At 34.5% G+C, this 17379-nt stretch overlaps 1 protein-coding gene across 1 annotated transcript in view; it reads right to left on the bottom strand.

Annotated features, from left to right (window-relative positions):
* Positions 1-17379, bottom strand: part of LOC136031517 (importin-11-like) — a 77027-nt gene that overhangs the window by 43420 nt on the left and 16228 nt on the right. The window contains exons 5-9 of the mRNA XM_065711187.1: positions 16634-16865; positions 13293-13461; positions 5752-6015; positions 2091-2246; positions 220-260 (exon numbers count right to left, since the gene is read on the bottom strand). Of these exons, the coding sequence (XP_065567259.1) occupies positions 220-260; positions 2091-2246; positions 5752-6015; positions 13293-13461; positions 16634-16865 (862 nt within the window). The remainder of the gene's footprint in view (positions 1-219; positions 261-2090; positions 2247-5751; positions 6016-13292; positions 13462-16633; positions 16866-17379) is intronic.

The raw sequence follows: 17379 nt of genomic DNA, 5'->3' as shown, positions 1-17379 counted from the left end.
TTTCATTATTTTTATTCTCTTTTTCTTGGTTTTTTACATGTTCATGTTAGCTCCAGCTATAGTAGTGAATAAATATAATCTATTCTATTATTCTGTTATTGTCTCAGTATAATATTTTTACGTTCCATCAATTAAAATTTTCCTGAGAAGTGTAACATAACCATACGGACTTCAGAGCTGAGTTGATAGAATTCTAAAAATCGAAACAAGAAAACTCACCCTTAGAGAGTACTTCCATGATTCTCCTCCTTCTTCATGCACTGGAAGATAAGTAAAGATAATGGGAACTTCGCAATAAATGGAGGGAGATATAACAATAGTGAATGAGCACAACTTATAATTTCAACCAAAGTTATATAGGGTTACCAAGATAAAAGGGTCCTTATCTGAATACAGAAGTACAAACACATAACAAAAAGTAAGTTACTAGTAAATTATAATAACAGTAAATACAGAATGAATATTCAATAGTGCACAAGAGGTGCTATAAGCGCCAATAAGAAACCTTGATATGCACACGATACAAGTTATTACTTGTCTAAGAAAAATATTTGGCTTGATTTCTGCAATTGTATTGCAAATATTTGTATTGTGAGTAAATCTTAAACCACTCTTTATTAGTCAACGAACAACTTGGAGAAGACAACTCGCTTAGAGACGCTCTAGGCATTTGGTGTGCAGTTTCAGATATGCTAATTCGGGTATATAAGTTAATAGTAACCCTTTAGCACCTCCAATTAGCAGGCTAGAGAGACAGGGGGGAGGGAGAGAGAGAATAAGAGCGGGAAAGAGAGACATTATGGCAATGAATCCGATAGATCATCAAATATTTGATTTTTTTTTTTTTTAAGATATTGACTTTTCGACTGGACAAGAAATATACAATATGCTATGAATCATAATCAGTGAATAAAACTACTAGTAGGGAGTTATTCAAAGTTTTCATTTGTTCGGGAGCAACCAGTCAAAGGAGAATTTCTCTCCATCGTAAAAACAAGTATATCAGTTGAAACTACGTCCATTTTCCAGAGATTGGTATGTTTTTTTTCTCCTTTTGTACGCAGAATACAGCTGAGACTAGAGTATTCATATTTAAGTACAATAGTAGGTTATGCATAACTAATATTCTGTTCTGTTTGTCACGTTTTATGACAATTCTTTCGAAAATGCAGGGAAAAAAAATAAATGCTTCAATTTGTTTCAAAGACAAATGCATTGTCGATTGTAGTTTATTCTCTACTTGAATAAAATATATAAAACAAGCAATAATAATCGAATCATCCCACCAGTTTTCAATGAAATTTTGCAATGTCTAAAAAATGCTATTTCTGCAAGTTCTCAAAATGTCAAAAAAAAACATTACGATATCGCTCACAGAGTTATTGATGCAGATGTACGCCTCCCGTTCTAGGTGCTTTTTGGTGATAGGGGTTGGGGGATGGAAGTATAGCAGGGGGGGGGGGGCTCTGAACCAGAGAGAAAATAGAAACGAGCATTAGGTCCGAAGGCCAAAGATATTTTTATATTTTTCCTGACAGGTTGGTCATCAGACTGACCTCTGGGGGCAGAGATTCATTTCAAAAGAAAAACTAATGACAGCATTTAAAAAACATAAATGCGCCCCTTGTTAAAATGACAATTCGTGAGAAAAAAGATTGAAATAAGAAATATATGGTAATTACCTACTGTAATTATAATGAAGTACTTATACAGTTATTAGCTACCATTCATCCATACCATACCATTCATCGTTCACTTTAAACGTCTTCATCACATCACCCGTGATGACTTTATAGGATCGAACATCCAATCTTGAATTTAAGTTAAATAAGAACAACCTTAATTTGATTAATTGACTTTTTATCTTGATCATACCCGTAACGTTACGTCAAAAAATGAATGCTGTACGTACTTACCCCATCCCACCCACCCCCCTCCCAATAAAGGTTTTCTTATATTTCAACCAACTATTAAGATGTACACAAAAAATATTTAACCGATGCTACTACTTGAATTTTATAATTTTGTGCTAGAAGTTTCTATTTTAATTCATATAGTATAAGCAGTTTTACAACAACAAAAAGACTTACAAAACTCTTCTGGGTCGTTTGACCATTTATTAAGCTCTTCTTCTTTGAGCGGCAGGTATTCGCCTACAAGACAATGGAAAAGTTGACTTAGTTTTGACGGAGTAAAGAATGCCATCTTCATTTTGTGCGCTTCCAGGGTTGCCACTTCCTTCGTTTCTTCAGAAAAGAAAAAAAATGTAAATACACAAACTGATAACCAAGCTGGGCTAAAAAATACCACGAGAAGCACAAACAAGAGCTTTATACATGTATTTAAAAAAGGAAAAATCGAACATGGCAACCGCAATTTCCATTTGAAGTGGGCACCTGGGTTGTAATGACCAAAAAGTGACTAGTAGAATCTAAGAAATTTTTTTTTTTTTGGTGAACATGTGGCCTCATCTGCCTATTTGCCTCCGCTGATGTAAGCCACATCCATTAATTTGAAAAAATAAGGAAAACTATTAAAGGCGAAAGTAAAAAATAATCCGGCTCTTAATAACAGCTTGTCCTTCTTCACAGATTTTCTACAGTTGCACGGCCATCTTCCTGCAGTCCTATTTAATAATATATCTTTTGTTTTTGATCAATCGACTTATCATCTCCGCAGTCCCAAAATTTACATATTCTCTACACTCCATCAATGAGGACGGAGTGTTCATACGAAGCTGCCAGTCGTTTGGTATGTTCGAAAATTATGTTAGAGATTTTCTAGCTATTAAATAAATTTTTTTATTCCGGTTTCCCTTGGAGATGATGTCTCTTGATTGAGTTGGATATTTAATTGAGTTGGTGAAATCATGTGCTACCTCCTGCCTAGCTTGTCATTTTTTGGGATTATTAAGGTGGGCGACTCAATTTTTTGGGATTTTGTTTATATTTTTTTGTGTTGGAGTTTTTTTCTCCCCTGTTCTTTCCCGGCCATGAAGCCTTATGGGGGAGATTGTCTTGAAGCAAGTTTTTTATTTATGAAATTTATTGTTAAATAAAGAACTCAGAACTTTTCTCTCTTTTTACTCGTTGCCCCCACAACCAAGATAAATCTTCTCCTAAAATTTACCTGGGGTTGTGATCAAATGTCCACTTTAAGAGGTTTTCCAGAAATGTCTTTAGTTGGCTAACACGATTAAAACATTATCGTTTTCTGAACAACAGATAAGCAAATTATCTCTAACCACAAGCTTTTATATAACAACATATTTTACATTTTTGCTATATTTTACCATCTATGTCTATATTTGACCTGCAATGAACTTTTCTGATAGGTTGGCCATTTTTACTGATTTTTAACTCCGAAGACACGGATTTCAGCAAAATTCTAGCACTTGGCGTCACTAATGTCAATAACAAATAAAAACAAATAGTCGAATCACCGGCAAAACTACAAGGGCATTGTATGAAAAGGGCTACCAAGCCATTTCTAGAGGAACAGGGAGAATTTTTTCTTGTTAAATACCTTGCCAGGTATTTGCTTTATAATCTTGCAATTTTATGTGTGTACGCGGTTTTTGTTTTTGTTTTTTTCGCTTTATAATCTTGCAATTTTATGTGTGTTTGTGTTGTTTTTTGTTTTTTGGTTTTTTCGCTTTATAATCTTGCAATTTTATGTACGTGTTTTGTTTTTTGTTGTTTTTTTTTTTCGCTTTATAATCTTGTAATTTTATGTGTGCATGTGTTTTTTTTCGCTTTATAATCTTGTAATTTTATGTGTGTATGTATTTATTTTTTCGCAAGTTTGGAGACGGACAAGCCAAACTTATGATTATCATGCGTTATTGTAGATAATTTGAGTGTGTTCTTGTCTGCAATTAATGACAAAGCCAAGTACTTTCCAAAGGAATAACCCTGACAGGATTAAATCTCGCCCACTCTGGGACCAACAGCCAAGCAATTTATTTCTAATTATGAGCTTTTATGAATTATCCCAAATAAATTTGTTATTTCTACCATATCTTATGTGTATATGTGTCTCTACATATCATGTCTTATATTATGTCATATAAGTGCCTCTATTTTGCCACACTTATATCTATATTTGACCTATAATGAGTTTTTCCTATAGGCTGGCCATTTTTGCTAATTTTCTTAGCTGCGAAGATCGACATGTCAATAAATAAAAACATTTCATGTCAATACAATTAACAATTAATAAGAATCAAACGATTGAGACCCGTTAAAACTACTAGTACAGAATGGCCTGCTAAGCAATTTCTAGGCGGAGTGGTTGAATTTCTGTTTTCAGATATTTTTCTAAAAACACAGATCGACATGTCAATAAATAAAAACATTTCATGTCAATACAATTAACAATTAATAAGAATCAAACGGTTGAGACCCTGTTAAAACTACTAGTACAGAATGGCCTGCTAAGCGATTTCTAGGCGGAGTGGTAGAATTTCTGTTTTCAGATATTTTTCTAAAAACAATTGTGACTTTACACTTTTTTTCCTTAAGTTGGGATATAAGAAAACAAAGCTTGGCCTAATTCTAATTTGTCAACATTGTATATTGTTTGAGCTTGTTCTTGTCTGCAATTATGGACCAAGCCACGCACACCCTAAACCAATGGCGCTTATATTATTTATGCTACTGCATATTCTAGAGTTCCTAGGAGAAGAAGATTTAGACTTAGACTGAGAGATGGAAATACGTAAGAGACGGGCCGATAGATAAGCTCCTCGACATTCTAAATAGACTGTATTTGAAAGTAAGAAAACAGAAAGCACCGAACAAGTACACAAAAAGGTGCCTTTAGAACCCCTCAAAACGTTAAGATTTGTATCCTTTTGTAGAGAAATGGAGGGATCTGCTATCCTCCAATGTACCCATAATTGGATGCAATGTGCATCTATCTTGGTATTGCAACATAGAATATCAAATGCAAAAAAAATTAAAATTTGTCAAGTATATTGTCCAGTACCCCTGCCGAGGAATATCTTTACCAGCACAATATTCACATTAAATGAAGGTTCCCTTCAATTTCGGCGAGAACTGGAAATACATTAAGGTAACAAAAACAGTAAAAAGAGGGTTAAAAATCAGTAATTTCTTACAAAACCTTACTAAAGCATAACAATCTTATTATTTTCAGTGCAAAAAAAGACTGGTCTCCACATCCAGGAAAAACAAATACAAAAAAATAAATGTATATATGAAATAATATCTGCCGAAAATGAGTTGTTGTGCTCAAGGAGTCTCTGAATGTATTTTTGTTTTTACCTTTTTTACCTTAGCGCGAATCCAATTTTTGCACCTTAATTTGTACCCTCATGAGTGTATTTCCACTGGGTGCATTGGCAGAGGTGTAATGACTAGCTAAGAGATAGTAAAAATCAACCCCGACAACAGCAAAATGTTTCATTGGCTCAAACCGAAGATTATCGGCGATATTAGCATATGTTAAAATGAAATGAAAATGAAACTATTCATAAACGCTAAATATAACGCTAAAATGAAAATGAAACTATTCATCTACATTATTCAGCCTAACAGTTCCCTTGATATTATTGCAGTGAAAACAATTGGATTTGTTGAAAATTCATAGGTAATAGTAATTTAAACACAGTTTATACAATTGAAACAAATTACAATTTTTCTAAATAATACCAATTTCACACGTTACATGGAACAAAAAGTTCTGAAATTTGGATGTAACTTGAGATCATAGCTACGTTATTATTACCTTCTATAACTTTGGCCGGCTTGTATTCAGCACAAAGTATTAGCGCTTTCATCAAATTCATCAATTTAACAGCAAATTCTTGAAAACAAAATCTTTGACCTTCCACTGTAAATACATAGTCCGCAACAAAGTTCAAACTGGGCGTTATCAATGGCAAGAACAATAATGGACTCCTTTCTAATAAATCTGCTATAATTTTGACATGATTAATGATCAACTTTTTCATATTTGCATCTAACTGTGTTCCGATGAGAAAAAAGTTTCCTGAAAAAAAAAGTAAATTTAATTTATCAAAAAGTACTGTACCACAACATGCCGTGTCAACGCTTAAACATCTTTAAGCGACATCTACGATTGAAAAGATTTTCCTCTAACCAATACGTGAGAAAACTTGTTAAAATATCAAAAATAGTGAAAATGAAACTTGTTTATTTGAACAGATTAAGTGGGAATTTACTGAACTATATCTGTAAAATTGATCCTGGCCGAGTGGATTGGTGCGCTGGATTCAGAATCCTTTGTCTGAGAGGACGCGGGTTCGAATCCCAGTTTATCCAATTGTTCAGTTTGGGACGGGGGTCAGTGGCGTGACTCTGTAAGCTTAGCCAGAGTCGACCCAACTCTAAATGGGTACCCGGAAAAATCTGGGGAAGGTAAACAGGAAGGGTGTGCGAAAGCACAGGATGGTTGGCCCCCGACCCCCCATTGCACTTCCTGGCTGAAGGGCCAAGAAACGGAGATCAGCACCGCCGGTAGGGACTGTAAAGTCTAATGCCGTATCCTTTACTTTTTTTATATATATCTGCAAAAATTAGGAAAATCTGAGAATTCAATTTTTAATCCAAAAGCTCTCCATATGCAGTTATAGAGAATTTGTTAGTAGCGGAGGCCATTGTAAAAAAAAAGAAATGCCAGTGAAAAACCAGCAAATAATAAGCTAAAAAATGAGTCACAAACAGCTTAAGAAGGTGTGCTTTCCTTCGAAGGTGTAGTCGAACTTGGGAATCAACACATAGCTAATATCTGAAGTTTTACGGACAAAAATCGGTGTCAAATTCAACTGATTATTTTTGATTATTTATTTTAATGGTACAAGTGGCAACACTGACAAAAATGGGATAGAGTTTCAAAAACTATATAATTTTGAAACACCCAGGAGAAAACCAAAGAGAATCGCGGTTTATGGCTGTGAATAGACCTAAAATGGGTCGAGAGATCAAAAATGTGTAATATTGATGTACTTGGCAGATTTTAAAGACAATTTTCAATCTAGAAAGCCTTATATTTTTTAGTTAATTATTTTAAGTTTTTCAGAAGAAAGCAGAAATTAACTTTTTTTTAACTAGCTTTAAAAAGTAAAAGCTAGTTATTTGGAAATATTTAAACGCGCACGAATTAAGTCCTATTACTCTCTGCCTTTATCCCTCTCATCAATTGTCACACCACATTCATTTTTAATTCATGTGACCAGATACATTTTTTAATAAGCTTTTTTTAAGCTGAAATGATAAATCAACTTTGCAGTCATAATCTGTGGTAAATTAAAGAATTTTATAACCAATAGAATAGCAAAACTTAGTAAACAGTCATGTTTTCCCAAGTATTTTTTTTTCCAAAACCACACTGCCTTTCTATGACAAAACAAATAAGAATTCCAATAGGGATAGGTCCATTTAATAGACAGTGAAAAACAGATAAAAACGTTACTGCATATTTCGATCATATACTTCAGTGATCATCATCAGTAGCAAAACTAAAGTGTTAAAATTAAAACAAATTATATTTATACAGAACAAAATAATTACTCCCGGGTCAAATATAGTCTCCGGTCCATTGGCTTAGAAGGTTCATTAACTGCGTTCATTCAAAGTCTTGAGTTCTTTAACATTGCCCAAATGTAAGATGAATTTTTAATGAAGGTGGCACAATATTCTTCTTCTTCTAAGCAAAATGTTGCTGAATTTACAGTTATAAATTTCAAGAACAAAAAAAATACACAAACTCTCATATTTTTAAATGTACATACCTTCTGAACTTGTTTAGCTTATTCAGTTTTTACGTTGTTTTATAGGTAACCGATTAAATTTCAACAAAGGAAGCTTGTTGTGAATTATGTTAAATGTGTTTTGTGAATTTTACAAATTACAATTTGTAATTAATAGTAGCTGAGAAGAATCAGATTCTCTGTCAATTTAGTTTTGTTGTATATTCAAATTTTTTTCTTTGCAAAGAATAAAATATTTCTAACTCAAATAAAGGTAGTGATCTAGAGCCCATCTATGGTGCTTTTTTAGTCTAAGATGCATAGTCATCTCGACAAATCATCTCCAATGTATGTGGAATGTTTGGCGATTAGAAGTTCACAATGTTTGGCGATTAGTAAACAGAACAACTATCAAGCCAAACAACAACAAACAAAACAATGTTTGAGAATCTGAAAGTCTGGTATGTATTGATCTATTTATATATAAACTTTTGGTAGTCAGCAGCTTGTCGTATTTTTGTGGAATATAGTAAGATTATACTGTTAAAATACTGTAAATTAAAAAAACTTTAGAAATATTGCTTAAAATCTGTCTGCTTCAGTTCACTCAATTTTAAATGGTCTCATAATGATATACTAGATATTGCTACTGTATATAATAATGTGTTTGCGGATTTTTTTTTTTTTTTTTTTTTTTTTTTTTAATCCAAGATTTCACGTTGACAAAAATACGGAGTGTCTGAAAAGTATTTCCTTGATTACAAAAACTACTGCTATTTCCTAAACTTCTAATTAATTGTTGCCAAACAATATTTTTTTTTGCTAAAGGATTCATTAATATTAGAGTTTCCACAGAACCAAATTTGTTGAAATTGAGAAAAGGGACCCAATCGCTATTAAAAGTGCAAATCAACATTTACTAGAGCTAGATATTCTTACCGGATTAGTGCAAAAAATTCCTATAAACAGTGTAAAATTCACACGATTAAGGCTTATGTTTCCTCCTCGACTTGCAATTTTGCGACGAATTTTTCTGTGCACCTCACAGAGGACAAAATATTTATATTATTGAATTTTTGATAATCTATCCACTTATTTAGCCAGAACAATTATATTTAGTACGGTCAAATTACGGTTAGACCTTGAACAAATTGCAGCTAAAATGATTTTTATACCACTTCATGAAGAAAAATAAGCTCATTAACATATCCAAAATCAGCATCACGACACCGAGGTGAAATGGGTCAAATTTGCCCTTAAAGTACAGAGAAGGGGGCAAAAAGCGAAAAAGTTCAGTTCGTATTAATGCATAGAAAGTGATGTCTTCTATGAGGTTACCAAGGTAGTAGGAAATGGAAATGAAGGTAAAAAGTCCAAAAATTAGCGAAATAGCCAATTCTAGCCAAAAAAGGAGTTCTTTCAAGGGTTTTCTTGACAGTAGATGAAAAATAAGGGGAAAAGACTTATTAAATAAGGACTTCAGACAAGGGAAAATCAGACATATTAAGAACTAAGACTGTTTCACCTGAATCCCCACTGAAGAGGGTCAATACAGCTATTTTTGCTCCAATTTTGAACCAGGTGATAGATACACGGCCAGTGAAACCTTGCAGACACACATGTGGGTTGCAAGTCTCAAAGAGGTAAAATTTTTTGGGATATTGAGACCTTGAGACCTTCTTTTGGAAGATATAATAGCAAGCTGAATTTGTTCTTCATTACTCTTGTATCCATAGATGGACCATAAAGCACGTTCACCTGCACTAACTGTCTCCTCGTTTGTGCTCACCTTCAGAAAAACTCGAAAACTTCTTCCGAACGCCTTACTTCCCTTAAATATCCTTATAGCCTTTTCTTTTCCAACACCATGTATATGGGAAGTGATATCATAGCTAAGTGGCACGTGGCAGAAAAATATGGCGTTGCAGGGTTCAATTCACAAGCTAGTTTTCTTCATGTGTATATCGCATGCAACCACGTTTGCATTTTATACCACCTCGTTTAGCTTCTGGAGAATGTTGGAATAGCTATTGACATGAAACGGTAAAAGTAAGAGTAAGTTAGTATCATCACCAGCTAGTACAGTAGGAAGAATGTTAGACTTCTCAACAGTACTTTTAAGCATTTCCACATCTACGTCACCTTTTGCATGAATAAATTAGATCCTGCTTAAACATAAGCTTTCGCCAAGCATACGGATAAACCCTGCCTAATTTTTGAGATAGATTACAACATTGGGCATATTCAGATATATATCTGCAGTAAACAGTGCCTCTCTTCCGTCAACTTTCACACCTTTTCTTTGTATCTAGTCTTTTGTTTCAGATCCTCTATCAGATCCGTTCAAAAATCACTGTAAGGTATGAGTACCGCATTTCGACAAATGCCAAGTGCTGGGCAAATATAATTGAAACCATTAAAACGTCCTATTTGTTTACTTATTTCAAATAAACTTCCACAAGATCAGAGATCAGATTTAATTTATCTCCTCAAGAGTCCATCGTCGTCAAAGAGTGACGAAAGTTGTGATTTCTTTCTGAAAACAGAATCCTTTCCTGATTTTTCGACCATATCATCAAGAATCACTGTATCCACTGATAAAGCTTCTTCCACGTTTGATTCTAATAGAGCCAATATATCATTCACTATATTCCTCAGTCCTTCAAAAGCTTCAAATAAATTTTAATTTTCAAGCATTCCTATGACAAGCAATGTGTCTTTGTGGTCTTTTTTTGAGACCCTCATCTCCCTGTGTTGTTAAATAGTCCAATTTATTTATTGTGACAACGCATTTGCCTTTCTGATCAATTTATTGCGTGATGACCATCGTCATATATTGATCTGTAATTTTCCGGTTGACTAATGGATAGCTTGTCCACTTTTTGAAGGTAAATTCTCGCAGCTGCGGACTTGCACACTGGTTATAGCCTGCAGCTGCGGACTAAAGAAGCAAGCTTTTAACTACGTGTACAAGTTCTTCCTACACACCAAGTCTTTCTGTCCTTATGAATCACTGAATTATGTAAACCATATCAAGCTACTGCATCCAAAGCTTGACTTTTCTGTTTCCATCTACTGAACGTTCTTCCTCCTGCTTGCCAAATGCAACTTCAACACACTTTAGTAAATGATCTTTAAGACACCTTGCAAGCTTAACCTATCATCGATGGAGTCTTTCATTCAGAGCTTGCAGTGGATCTATTGCCATAAACTCCATAGCCTTTAACAGGCAGATTTGGAGTGTCTAAGCTACGATCACATTTCCTCGCAAAGCACCAGTAACTACTTTCTGCTCCAATATATTAGGTACTTTTTTTGGCACAGACGATCTCAATAAATTCTTTCCGAACGGATCCTTGCAAGACCTGTCCCTGTAGCCCAGAGAAATCCAAGAGTCCTCCAAGTTTAATGACAATCTTTCTTGGTATGTTTCCAGGTTTTTCATTTTGTATTATTTTCATAAGCTTTGAGCATAGAGACTATTCAACCGTTACGACACACACGGAACCGTATTTCTTCCCTTTGCTCGGCAACAAAAAATCCAGTCACAATACAAACAGGACAAGTAGAAACAATACAAGTGGAAACAAGATGTATCCTTTTGCAGCTGATCCTTGAAATATTGCTTGCATGAACTCATTCAAAGCAGGCCGTAGAGCTTTTAGGTAAAGTGACTCTAAACGAGTGAATAAAAGTGATTCTAAACGAGTCAACCTCACGATAATAATCGAAATTTGAGATGTGCAGGAGATTCTCGTATTTTTTTTTTCATTGAAAGAGTTTGGTTATGTCAATTATGGAATTATGGCGCATAGGGTAATATCAGCTCTTGCTACTTCTAGCCTCGGAAAACTCAAAATTTTTGTTGATGATAGAGTTGTTGCTGCAATGATAGCTAAACCATAGAAAGTACCATTGCCATCTAAAGTACAAATATCATGATCCGCACTGACAGCCACATGCTGAACAAGATTGTTTCTACTGATCTGGGTTTCGACTTGTTGGCCATAAGCTAACCACTTTTTGAACTTCTGTATTTCAACGTATGAGGAACAGAATTCTGGTTCATTCAGACTACCAATCAGTACAATTTCCATTTTTTTTGCCACTCAAAAGCAAAGGTGTCATTCCTTGTAGGTTCCAAATCCTTTCTTTCCCTTTTTCAGAATCCACGGCCAAAAAGAAACCTAGAAATATTACCTTACTAGCTAAAATAGGATATGTCATTGTTTTTCGGAGATGCCCCTCCAACTTAAAACACTAGGAATTTCAAAAAACATTTGTTGTATTTCGTTTTGCCATTATTTCCGCACTTTAAGGGTAAACTTAATCCATAGCGATGCCAATTTTGGATATGCCCATTTTCTCTATTGAATGGTATGAAAACCATTTTTGTTGTAATTTCGTCAACGTCTACCCCTTTTTCTATCTAATATTTATTGTATTAATTATCAAATTTTTTGGACAATGATCTAAACTTAGATAAAAATAGAAAAAAAATCTTTTTCAGCGGTTTTCAGCCAATTTATCAATATAAAAATTAAAATAATTTACAGTTCAGTAGATGGATAAAGCTGAATCTCAGCTATATCTAATGACGACAAAATTATTAGCTTATGCTGGAAAACTAAAACCCGCAGAAAATAAGATACCAAAATATGTGCAAGGAACATAAACCCTAATGCACAACATTTCATGGATGTTCACAATGCTCCTCAAGACTGCTACCAGCGACCAGATGTTTTGAAATTGTGATAACCTAGTCCATTTTTTTACACTACATTAATGAATCTTTAGCAACAAAAAAAAAATTGTTTAACAATAATTAATTAGATTAGGAAATAGCAGTAATTTTTGTAATCAAGGAAATACTTTTCCGACACTATATTTTTGTCAATGTAAAATTTCTGCTAAGTGTTTGCTAAGTTTCCTAAGTGTCATTTTTGCTGTTTTTGTTTATCACAAGTTTTACATTCCATTTCTTGTTTGGTCACTTTCCTGCCAGCGGCCAGATGGCAGCAAATTGGGATACCAGAGTCCAAAAGAAATCAAACATTAAAAAGGTCATTTCCAAGTCTATTTTAGCAATTAATCCACAAAGATCTAAAGTATTCTTTGCTTTGGTTTAAGCCACTTGTGGCAATTTGGGGGGGGGACTAAAAAAATTTGCTTTTACTTCCAATCTTACATTTTCGTGAGTTGGCGGGAGGGCCTCAGAGAAGGGCTTCAATTCAAGTAGAAAAATCTGATAGATATTAATCCGTGATGAATTAGAATAAATTCAGATAGAAACAATCATTTTTTCACGATAGTCTTGATTAAGACTTTTGTTAAATTTTTTCACTTAGTTATCAAGAGAAACCATAACTTGGGCACTTTTTCATTTCCTTCGAAGATGAAATATTCTCCGTATATTTTAGACTTTTAAATGCTAATTGTTTTTGTATTTTACACAATCTTTCGCAAATTTGAAATATTTATTTATTTACTATAATAGAGTAGAACAAACGATTAAAACTATAAAACGAAAAAAGAAGAGATAAAAAGTGACTCGTACTTATCTCAAGAAGCGTTTTTATCTTTTCAAATAAAACCTCAGCGAACCTGCATATACGAGTGTCTCTTAAGGGTTCACGCACACCTTGCACCACAAGCTTCCGCAAAATTTTAGTGCAAATAATTGATTTTCCTATAGTTTCTTGGGCAGCATCTTGCTTTTCACAGACCTAAATATGAGAAAAGAATGAAAGGAAGATAAATATCTTACAGAATTAAGAAAATTAACAAAAAAATATACAGATTATACAGCGAGAGGGATGGACAAAGAAGGGAGGGAGGGAGGGAGGGAGAGAGGGAGGGAGGGAGAGGGGGAGAGACAGGGGGGAGAAAGAAAGAGGGAGAGAGAGGGAGAGGGAGAGAGGAGAGAGAGAGAGAGAGAGAGAGAGAGAGAGAGAGAGAGAGAGAGAGAGAGAGAGAGAGAGAGAGAGAGAGAGAGAGAGAGAGAGAGAGAGAGAGAGAGAGAGAGAGAGAATTAGCTTTCAGTAGCTAAGGATACAGCCCTTTTTGTAAAAAAAAAAATTCATCTCTCTCTCTCTATCTCTATTTCTTCCATCCCTCACTCTTCCTCTCTATGACTCTCAAAAACTAAGGATTAAGGAGAAAAATGATAGATAACTGGTTTGCCATCAAGCATTAAGTAATATTTTTAGAGGTTAATTTCGCCATACTCACCATGTACCAATTCCATACGCAAGTAAACCAACAAAACCGCAGTTTATCTGTATCTTTTCATCAGAAAATCGAATCAAAGCCAAATGCACAACCGATACAACGTAATCAAAATCAGTAATAAGTTCAAATCTCTGTTAAAAGGCATATTGTAATCCATAAATCTAGTCCAATTTTAGCTTTAGACAGAGGAGGTACAAGCATAGGATTGATGGCGTGAAACATTTGACATCAGCGGACAATTAGGCCTTCATCAGTACATTCAAAATGTATTGATTGTTGATATGATACTCATCTAGTTTTGTAGGTACTAGCTTAACCAATTGCCGAAAAGATTTAATATCAGGAAAGACAAAATTGCATCCCACAACTAGCTAATAGGAAAAGCGGCTGATACAAATAGTTCATACCTGTATTATAAACTTCTTTTACTGGAAGCTTATAGCGGCATCAATTTAACTAAGGCGAATATAACTGCGAGAGCTCGTCCTCTACCCCATCCTCTTCAGAGCTTCAAGTTTTACTTCCTTCAAGTTCTAATTTTGTTTAGATTCTTAGCTACAACATCTTCCCACTATTTCAAGACTATCAGTTTTTGTTTGAGCTTCCTATTATTTTGTTTTGCTATATTTTGTTATTTTGCTATATTTTGTTTTGTTTCCCCCCTGTTTGAAGATGGCCGGTTTTTGTTTGAACCCACTTGAATTGCCAGAAAATACACTTTTGACAGCCTATCGTCCATCATCCGCAAATGTGACGCAACATTGGCAATTCTTCAGTTAAAAACTCAAACGCATCTTCACACCCTTTCGAAGCACAGACGTCACGTAACCATGCTTGACTGCTGTCGTTACCGTTCTAGCAGCGTAATATTAGCTCTGAGATCTATCTTTTCATTTTTCTAAACTCTTTCCAACCCTGAAAAATACCCTGTTTATTGGCTGTTTTACTTTTTACATCCTTACAAAAGTCATGCGTAGATAATTGAAGCTACCGCACTTGGTAACTCTCAAAATACATGGTATACGGTTCTTAGTATCCAGTCTTATTCCTTATTGGCTCATAATTTAAGCGACTTAGTCTTCAAAACCTTAGTTTTCAAACCTCTTCTCGCACCCTCAATTCTCAAAACATTCAAGAATTTATCCATTTCGTCAACATTTTTACCCGACCCAAGTCTAGGAGGGAAGACTGTTACTTTCCAATCAGATACCTACATCATCTACAATATACAGGTATTCGAAAATATACAAGTTTTTTCAAGGTTATTCTCGGCGACAAAGCTACATTAAAAAGAAGGCTGTTATAAAGAGTCTGCTGGTAAGGCTTTCATACAACTTTAGAAAGGTCATGTCATCATAGCTTAGTGAGATGGCCAGTGTTAGGGCAGAGTTGACTCGAAGCACGTCGATATCATATTTTTACACTACCCTACAACAATTTTGTATTGATAAACCAACAAACTTCTAAACAAAAAAAAATACAGGTTAAAGAGCACCATGCCCAATATAGAAAGAAGCTTTCTAGACATAACTTCCCAATTTCAATAATTACGGTCAATTTCCTTATTTTTTCATACTGTAAAATCGCTAATCAAAAAGATAATTCCGTTTTTTATTAGCATTTAGAATTAGACACTTGGCCCTTCCATTCAAAATATTACAGAACCGCTATTAAGAATAATCGACCTTATTTTCATCGTTGCCTTTTTTAAAAACTTTTAAAAAGCTTATTATTCTAATTAAACGGCCCTTGTCTATCAGGATTCATTCTTAAATGATGGGAGCAACAAGTCAAAATTTAGCGTAAAGAGCGAGGTATTGAGGATGGGGCAATCCCCATCATGCACATAATAATTTCTGTTTGTGTTAAGTTTTAATGTTTCTCCTTACTTTCAGTTTAAAAAACTTTTTTTAATTTAATTGATATACAAAAGATCGTTGAGTTTATGGCGACTAAGACACTAATGCGAGAACACACATCTTCCATGCAACTGTGAAAAAATTGATTAATGAGAAGCATGGTAGCTTTCCATTAAACATTGAGAGCAAGAGACTAAGACAAAGGCATGTACATTTGGGACTCTTGGCATAACATGCAATCACATTGTTTTGGGGCACTTCATTTAGCCTATATACCAGCAAAATTTGTTGATTTATACAATGAAAAACATTGTCTCAGCTTTATTAAGGTGCCAATAGTCAAAACACAAGAAATAAATGGGACTGGGTCAAAGCTACAAAAGTAGACCACGGGCCCAAAAAAAAATTAAAAATCCATTTTGATGCCATAATTTTCCAGAAAAGGTGTCAGATTCCCTCATTTGCCCCTGTGTACAGGCAGGCTTGCCAATATAAATAACGATCAATGTAAAAAAAAAAAAAAAAAACTTCAGCATATCCTACCTCCTTCAAAAACCTCAAGTTTTTCCAGATTTTCCTTCTTTTCAAATAATTCGCATTTCTTTTATATTTGTTTAGTGCTCTTAATACAAAAAAAACGGAGGGTTCTAAGGCACTTCGATTACTACAGAAATACGCACAACAAAAAACTCATACAATAAAAATGATTCTTTTGGCTATATTGAGGCATTTGTACTTAAGATTGTCTAGGCTTACTAAAGCTGTGAGCTCTATAAATTATAAATGTTATAACAAAAAACAACCAAACCTGTAAAACTGTTGTATCTAAATGTACATTCCATACTTCTAACATAGGAACGAGCAGTTGGTCAGCAAGGTTTTGAAAAGATTTCCTATCACCAGCAAGTCTTTTAGAAGCAAGTGATTTAATGACATGATGGAGGGTAAACAAGGCACGCTCTTGAATCAAACTATCTTCGCTTTGAATCCCTACTATAAGAGCGGGCAGCAGCTCTGGCCAGTCATGTGGGACGTCATACCTGAAAAACACAATATATACTTGAAACATTGGAGCACGTAAAACCCCTGCAGAGCTCCTTAGAAATCGACGACTTTAACATCCAGAATCTGAATGCATCATTGCTTCCCTGGTGACTGGAAGACAAACATCGTAATTTCCATTTTCGACAGCACCCACCTTCAGCAATATCCAAAATCGAATTTGGCAGAATTAAAACGGGACAAAAATAGGTTGCCCCAGTGTGGGTATTAAAACGACACAAATGCAAAGTAGGTAGCTTACTAAGGAGTGTCTATATGTCCATACAAAAAAACAAATAACTACTTTTTTCTCTATAAAACACCTGCCATCAGATTGTCAATTGCATTTTAATGCACTTGAAAAAACTTCTGGATTAAAGTTACGCATAAAGTTAGGTACAATTGAAGACAAGTAGCGGTGAGTCGAAATACCAGGTAGCAGGCTTAGCTTTTGAAGACCAACTGATCTGGTACAGAGCTTCATTCGTAAGCCTGAAACATAATCAGGAAAAA

Source organism: Artemia franciscana, chromosome 9 (assembly GCF_032884065.1).
Source record: "Artemia franciscana chromosome 9, ASM3288406v1, whole genome shotgun sequence".
NCBI lineage: Eukaryota > Metazoa > Arthropoda > Branchiopoda > Anostraca > Artemiidae > Artemia > Artemia franciscana.
The sequence above is the reverse complement of the archived record's forward strand: the minus strand, read 5'-3'. Positions and strand labels throughout refer to the sequence as shown.